The 8,435-nt window shown below is 34.0% G+C and overlaps 1 protein-coding gene across 1 annotated transcript; it reads left to right on the forward strand.

Moving 5' to 3' along the window:
• The first annotated feature begins 283 nt into the window (after positions 1 to 283).
• On the forward strand, positions 284 to 4,846 carry LOC114713852 (uncharacterized). The gene is made up of 7 exons (XM_028898528.1): positions 284 to 749; positions 1,342 to 1,482; positions 1,562 to 1,927; positions 2,518 to 2,760; positions 3,169 to 3,261; positions 3,916 to 4,116; positions 4,224 to 4,846. Exons 1-7 carry the CDS (start codon positions 426 to 428, stop codon positions 4,434 to 4,436), a joined length of 1,581 nt encoding a protein of 526 aa, XP_028754361.1. The 5' UTR covers positions 284 to 425; the 3' UTR covers positions 4,437 to 4,846.
• The last annotated feature ends 3,589 nt before the right edge of the window (positions 4,847 to 8,435 follow it).

Below are 8,435 nucleotides of genomic sequence, written 5' to 3' on the forward strand. Positions count from 1 at the left end.
TAAAGAAAACATTGCATTACTGGACATTTCACTATTCAGGATGCCCAATGCCCCAGCGTTGCAATGTCCCTTAAAACATGTAGCTTATAAAAGCAAAAATGCCATATACATACATACATAGAGCCTAAAATTTATATTGGCCAAAAAACGGTTTAGGGCGCCTCGGACACTCTGGCCCAAAAGGAAGGGACACATGTATCTAGTATTTACCGCCACGTATGTCTCTCGTCCCATATGAGGTATACCCCGAGGATAATTCCCCCTATTACCATCCAGGTCTCCAGATCATAGTCGCCTCCTGCCCCGATTCGGAATCCCAATGCCCTGACGGATTGAATGCGCAAATTCACCTGAATCTCCAGGAAATCCCAGTTACTTGCCTTGATTCCCTTCATTCTTTTGACAAGAACCAGAATCCCTTATTCATGGCTGCCTTTTCTCCTCCTCCTCTGTGTTTTCTTCTGCTATGGATTCTAGGGTTTGGGTCTTGGTCTATTGCTTATGCTTTCAAGGTTCCTTTCAGAGTAAACGATGTGCTTCCAGTTCTTCCTCGTGGGATTTCGTGGCCTGTGCTTAATAATTTCCACAGTGCCGTGGATTTGCTTCCGTATTTTGTTGGCTCTGTGTCTCCTGACAATTCCTCGATTGAGTGGAAAGGAGCGTGCTTTTATGAAAATAAAGCTAAGCTGGAGTTCACCGCTGGGGACAGGGATGATCCAGGCTTGGGAGGTGGCACTCTCTATCTCCAGGTTTGTTATTCTGCTTTCATGTGAAGTCCTGAAGGTTCTATATCTGTTTTCTCTTTACAATCTAGATAGGATGGATTGTCTAAGCTCGTAGTCAAGCAAAATAGAAGATAATTCTATGTCTATCAGGTAGTAACTGAACTATTTTGTTGGCGAATTCAGATCATATTTTATCATCTTGCATGACTTGTTTATTCATCATAAATATGCAAATTGGAGTGGTTGGGCAGCTGCATTCTGGATCAATATTACTGATTTTACTTGACAATGCGTTTTATTCTGATTGATTCATGGCCCATTTCACTGGAATTACGTCCGCATACATTGCGGACAGATACTGGAGACGATAACTTCTAGTACCTGCCTGCATACATTTTCTGGAAATTTAATGTAAACGTAAAGCTTTCCATTTATTCGTTTACTGAATCATAATACTAGCTGATTTGGACGGAAGTTGCTCGCCGCATTGGTTCATGCTTTTATGTTAAGTCTCATCCTGACTCTCCCTCCTTTCCTCATAGTGAAAGTTATAATTTACAACTGCATTATTTTGTCCTCTTTTTGGTTTGAAATATTAATTATTATCTTTCTACAGACATCTGCTGCTCACAGCTGGACCTGTATGGATCTCTACGTGTTTGCGACACCCTACCGAATTACATGGGATTACTACTTCTCTTCTCGAGAACATACCTTGAGATTTGACTCGTGGGAAGAGCCTGCAGAGATGGAATATGTATTTGCTAATCTTTTTTGTGATTCATTTTGAACATTCTATGCTAGTCGCTGAAGGTCATCATCATTGAATTGAGCAGGTAAAGCAGCATGGGGTGTCTGTGTTTCTTATGCCATCAGGGATGCTGGGAACTCTGCTATCCCTAATTGATGTCTTACCTCTATTCTCTAACACTGCGTGGGGTCAGAAGGCCAACTTAGATTTCCTAAAGAAACACATGGGAGCTACATTTGAGAAGCGTAGTAAGCCTTGGCGTGCAACTATAAATCCGGAAGATGTTCATTCTGGAGATTTCTTAGCCGTGTCAAAGATCCGTGGCAGGTGGGGAGGATTTGAGACATTGGAAAAGTGGGTAACTGGTGCATTTGCTGGTCATACTGCGGTTTGCTTAAAAGATGAAATGGGCAATTTATGGGTTGGCGAATCAGGGCATGAGAATGAAAAGGTATACTCATTGAAGTGTAATTGTTATATGCACCACTTTAAGATATCATGTTTTTGAAGTACAACCCTTCAAAATTATTTTTGTAGAAATTAAAGTCATTGTGTACTGCTCGGTTGATTGAATAGTCTAATTGCTTCATAATTGCCATCTTGAGTGACTTTCAGGGATCAGACTTCCAGTGAAGTAGAACCAAATAGAAATCATATGTTGGTTTACAGAGGCTGGAGAGTTGATTTAACTGCACTCTCTTAAAATTACATAAAGACATATATTAGGAAAAGAATTAAGAATTAGAAATGACTGTACTGTTAATTATCATGGCTTGCACTTTTTGCAAAACCGTGCAACTGAATCAGAAACTTTTATTCTATCGATCATGTAAATATTTTAGTCAAGTCCATTTTGGCTCATACTGCATGAATGTTAATCATGAGATCTTATGTAGTATACATTGCAAATATGAGTAATCAGAAATCATAATATATGGTACAGCTATTCACACACACCCACACAGAGATTTTGTTTTGGGTTTTGAAGCGTGTAAATTTTACCATAAAAATGATTCTCATTCAAATGGTTTACCTCTGCAGGGTGAGGAAATAATAGTGGTAATACCATGGGATGAATGGTGGGAACTGGCTCTTAAAGATGATTCTAATCCCCAGATAGCCTTGCTTCCACTGCATCCAGAGTTGCGTGCAAAATTTAACTCTACTGCTGCATGGGAGTATGCTCGGAGTATGTTGGGCAAGCCATATGGTTATCATAACATGATATTTAGTTGGATTGACACAGTAGCTGACAACTATCCGCCACCTCTTGATGCTCACTTGGTATTCATCTTTTCCCTTATGGGTTGTGTGTAATACAAGTATTCTATGGAGCCAGGTTTTGTGAAGCAGTTGCTTTATTACCAGGTCCAGGAAACTTTCATTGACAAACTAAGTGGCAATGAATTGTTTAAAAGTTTTTTCAAATATGAACTGGAGGGATATTCCAGGAAAGAGAAAGTGCTTTTGACTTTAGGAGGCAACGCTTTAAACACCTAAAGAATGGAGAAGGGACAATGGAATGGAGAGAATTCTCTATTTTCCTAGATTTTGATTATGCCATACCATCTTTATGGTGATGATATACATACATGCTTTATCAGTGCCAACTGAAATTCTAGATTTCACATATAAGGGTGATGTCAATTTGAAGGGTAATAAGCTTGTTTGAGTCATCTGGTCTCTTTGCAGGTAATTTCTGTCATGTCTATGTGGACTAGAGTGCAACCGGATTATGCTGCAAATATGTGGAATGAAGCTTTAAATAAGCGGTTAGGGACGGAGGTATGTATAGAGAGACGCGATTTGAACCTTTTAGATGATAAGTAGTATATCCATCTGTGCCTTTTTTTTTCTTTTTTTTTTAAATTTATTTATTTTTGCATTTCTGTCTAGACCAACCCCCCCCCCCCAAAAAAAAAAAATGTGAAGACACATATGCTTGCTGTCTTTTGCTGTGTAGGAATATCTAGTCAAAACCACAGGGGATACTGATTGCTCTCTAGATGTGTTATATTTCTCCGTAAAAGTTGTAGTGTTATTCAAAATATTGGTGTTGATTGTGTTATTAATATTGTTGATGAGTGATGACAAGACGAATTATAAATATTGGGGCAAATTAATTGTTCTTTGCGGGACTCTGCTAAATGGTTGGCTTCTTTCCCTATGCAACTGACATGGTTGAGGTTTTTTGTTTTTTTCAGTCTTTTAGATGAGAGAATTACAAATTAAACACCCTTCATCCACGAAGTTTGTGAATTGGGCTGAGCCTCAAATGTTAAAATATTTTTGCATCGGCCAAATTTCACTGAAGATGTCACCTCTAAAATTATATTTAGTGGGACGGCAAGAACTCCTGTTTGGGAGTAGCTTGCTGAAGCATAAAATGGCTGATTCTGTTGTAGTTGATAGAGTCCTCACATTTTTTCATGCCTTCAGGGTTTGGCTCTTCACGAAATTCTAGCTGAGACTGAGAAGCGAGGGATATCTTTTGATCAATTACTTACCATTCCAGAACAAGATGAATGGATATATAGTGATGGCAAATCAACAACCTGTGTTGCCTTTATTCTCTCAATGTATAAAGAGGCTGGAATATTTGGACCTGTTTCCAGCTCCATTCAAGTAACTGAGTTCACTGTAAGTCTTGATAGCCCTCGGTTACCTTACCTACTTAGTTTTGTGACTCTGGATGAAAGATGGCTAGTTACAATCAGTTGGTCATGCATATTTGTTATTATTTACAGATCCGTGATGCGTATATGCTCAAGATTTTTGAGGATAACCAAACACGACTACCAAGATGGTGCAACAGTGAGAGTGACAAGCTTCCATTCTGCCAGATTCTTGGTGAATATAGAATGGAGCTGCCTGGCTACAACACTTTGGAGCCATACAGCAATATGAACGAATACTGCCCTTCCCTTCCCCCAACTTATGACAGGCCCTCACGGTGTTAAATCCGTTCTGATAGCCATCACTAAATATATAGCTATCATATTATTTAAATTGCTTGTCTTTTATATAAGCAATAACTGGGGAGTTGGTCGGGACGCGTAATGCTGTTCTTAGGTTAGTTATAGTGTTGGGCTTGGGAAAAATACCTACGTGTCATATTTCTATTTGATAACTTGGTAAAATTAACTCGAGTTGGCCCATGCTGGTATGGCGTTGTCTACAAATGACATGCCTGTGTCTTGAGATTCTACAGAGTTGACAGAAATGTTGTATATGAGCTGCTTTGGCTGTAAAGGATTTCAAATTGATTAAATGATCCCAAAGGCCGAATCCAGCTCCATATGACCGAATTGACTAGTTTATTTAAAGAAGCCCATTTATATTGTAAACGGTTTTCATATATTTTCAAGCTTCTGATCTTGCATCTGACTTGACTTGCTAACAAGTAGAGTTCATGTCTTAACAAGTTTGACCGCTGCACGTTTAGGTTTGTTGACGAGTGGTATCTGCAAATTTCGAGATGACAAGGTCATTTAATAAAATAACAAGTTCATTTGATATTATAAATGAGTGTCATGTGCATTTATTTTTAACAATTGTAAATTTTGCAAGTTTATAGATATAATATTTTATATTGGAGATTGAATTTAATTCTAAATATAAAATTTCAATATATTTTGTCATTTAAATTTATAATTTTTTTTCTCAAAATATATCTATTAATTATAAAAGGCTGTCACTAAGAGTTGGTTTTAATGTACTACTCTTCTAGTTTTTAATATAAAGTCTATTTAACAAATTTAGTTAGATTAAAAAAGTTAGGTAAGTTAGTTAATTATAAGAGATATGATATGTTTTTCTTAAAATACTATAATCATCTTTCTTAATATCCTCATTCTCTTTTTTATTTGATTATGGTTTAGAGAGTATCCATAGTGATAATTTAAAAAAAATTGATAAATATGATAAATAGGTCTTATATTTAGGATCAAAATTAACTCAACAATTAAGTCTTATATTAAGAACTGAAGGAGTATATGATTAAATATGGTATTTTAGGCAAGTCAATACATAATTGTTATAAATAGTTAACTTAAATAAGTTTTTTAATTTCCTCAATTTATTTATCTAACTTTTATATTAATAGTAAAAAACAGTATTATTTAACTAAGAGTTATTGGCAGCTCGATGACAAAGGTGATTTTGACGAATGCAAGACCCCAAGTCAAGGCTCCCTTGAAAAATTTCTAACCTCTGTGGGGGTATTTTAAAAAAATAATAATAAAGAGTATTTTAATAATTGAAAATTTCCAAAGAGTCTCCTAATCCTAGAGGGTCATCTCAGATTCTTTTTATTTTTTGGTGAAAAGTAATTTCAGATTCTATTGGAACTTCTTTGCTATAAAATTGCTTCTATCGTATTTTAATGTGAGAATTTAATTCCATTTTTCTTATCAGTGCAAGACTTCAGCAGCAATATTAGTAATCACTTAACCTACCAAGAAAAACTAATATATCATTTACATTATATTATCATTTAATTTTTATTGAGTTATTAGTGAAGTCAAAGGCAAAAAACGTACGTATCAGGTTAATAAGATTAATTCTACATTTCTGACGAATTCTGATCTAAACACTCTGAAATATTTGTTATGTAACATCAAATAATCAATGCATCATTGCGTCAGCAAAGACTGCTTCTGGGCGACGGAATAATAATAATAATAAACCATCATCAGAAAAGTTAAGACTATTTTTAATCACTTAAATTATATGTCAAACGAACTAATGGTATATTTATATACCAAGGCTGTTCTATTTCTTCCTCGGAAGCTTCTTTGGAAAAGGACTCACAAGATTTTTATAATAAACTTAAAATGATTACTTTTTTAAAGTTGTCAAGCCTCCGTGTTTGACCCTTCTTCCAACTGCCATCGAACATTCTGATCAAGATTTCTCAGTATAAACGTCAGGCATGATGCTTAGCATCAATACAAATGATACATAATTTAATTATTGTTTGTTTATGCTTCTAAATGTGTTTTGATATATATTTTTTCTCGTTTTAAACATAGGAGCTAAGTAATTAATTTATAAATATTACGAACATTAATACTGTTAAATGGTTGTGTGTAAGTTTTTTGTTCTGAGTAAGTGTTGTGCTGGGCTGTGTTGTTACTTGTTAGGTTTTATGAAGTGTTTTTTCTTTTATGGTTTCCTTGTGATTTTAATATTTTTTGTGATTAATAAAATGGACTTATGTTTTTCAAAAAGTTAATTAAATTAGTTAATTATAATAAATTTGTGTTAGTTTCTTTGAAATATTCACTTTAATCATTATCCTAATTAATAAAAACACCCTTTGAGACATAAAAAAAAAGAAGAAGCACACTTTGATATATGCAATTAATATGAAAAACTTGAGAAAAACTTATAATTTTAAAAAGTAATGTGAATTAACTTTTTGTATTTAGAATTAAAAGAAACCCTTAATTAACTTTTACATTTAGAATTAGAAAATGTAATTTTTTTTGGAGTCAATATGTTAATTGATGTAGCTCGAGCTGTGAAATACTAATGTGAACACTTCATTTTGAAACCAACACGTCTCTTTAGATGGGTTTCTGTCATGGTTTGATTATGTAACTCGTAGGTAACAGGGCAGCGTCATATCCCTCGATTTTAATTAGTGTTTCAATAATGAATATAAATGAAATTATTTTTAAAGAAATTCGTAAATAACTACCACTTTATTTGGTTCAATTTCTGTTGATTTATCTTGTTCTCAATGACAAACCATACCCAGCCTCGTCAGCCATAAAATTTTAAAAATAACAATGTCTATTTAAACAACCTTTGTTTTTTTTAATAATAATCTTTTTTGGTTCCCCGGAAGATATGAAAACTGACTAAGCGAAGACATAGAAAATATGAAGAAGTTTGATTTTGCAAGGCATTGAAAATACGGCTTCCTCTCATGTGATTTAAAGGGTATTTAGATAAGATCAAAATCATAGTTTCATAAATGCTTTTAGAGTATACGAAGTAAATATGTAAAAGAATTTGTCTCGATTTGCAGAAAAGTACTTCTGAAAAGTGATTATTGAGGTATCCAAAGAAGTGTTTAGATATATCTAAAAGTACTCTTAAAAGTGTTTTCATGCAAATTGACATAAAATTCTTATTATATATTTATTTTGTATACAGTAAAATGATAATTTAATTTTTACTCAAATATTCCTTTAAACATACATAATTGATATTTGACATCATATATACTTAATAATTAGAGTATACGAAACAAAACTACCTGTTGGCAAAATAAAAATTGATACACACGTATACGCTGGTAAAAAAACACACTCAACATTTTTTTAGCAAGTCAACATTTGTTACTTGTCAACGTCAGAAACCTCTAAGCTTCTTCCACGTGTCCTACTTCCCCAATTGTTGAGCCTACCTTTTTTTTCTTTCTTTCTTTCTTTTTTATTGAGGACCATCTGGTTCAACTACTATGCTTCCTCATTATTTTATTTTATTTTATTTTTGTTTACTTAAAGATGCTTCCTCTTCTAAAAATGTAACCTTTTTTAGGCCAACGGAAAGCTTAACCTTTCTATCACAAACATAAAAGGTAACACGAGCCTACGACGAAGGCGGTTCCGTTCCAAGCTGCGTGGACAGAACAAGATATCCATATATAAAAGTCAAACAATGTGTTCCCCGTTTCTTAATTAAAACTCCAGCCTCCACGCAGTCACAAATTTTGAACAAATCACAACAACACACACAATTTACACAAAAACATCATTTATTTATTTATTTTTGACACTTTTTACCTCAAGAATTAAGCCGCATATTAAGAATTGAATAATAAGTTCATACACAATAAATCATTTTCCTTCACAGAAATAAAAATGAGAAATCTGGCTTCACAAAATATATTAGAGAATTGAACATAGTTTTCACCCCAAAAAAAAAACAATTTTTTTACCTTGTAA

This window comes from Neltuma alba, unplaced genomic scaffold (genome assembly GCF_004799145.2).
Source record: "Neltuma alba isolate B1F8T4 unplaced genomic scaffold, ASM479914v2 tig00011476_pilon, whole genome shotgun sequence".
Classification (NCBI taxonomy): domain Eukaryota; kingdom Viridiplantae; phylum Streptophyta; class Magnoliopsida; order Fabales; family Fabaceae; genus Neltuma; species Neltuma alba.

Coding starts and splice junctions, on each gene's coding strand:
- LOC114713852 (XM_028898528.1), top strand. CDS start 426: ATGGCTGCCTTTTCTCCTCCTCCTCTGTGTTTTCTTCTGCTATGGATT. Junction 2,761..3,168: donor CACCTCTTGATGCTCACTTG/GTATTCATCTTT, acceptor GTCTCTTTGCAG/GTAATTTCTGTCATGTCTAT. Junction 3,262..3,915: donor ATAAGCGGTTAGGGACGGAG/GTATGTATAGAG, acceptor TCATGCCTTCAG/GGTTTGGCTCTTCACGAAAT.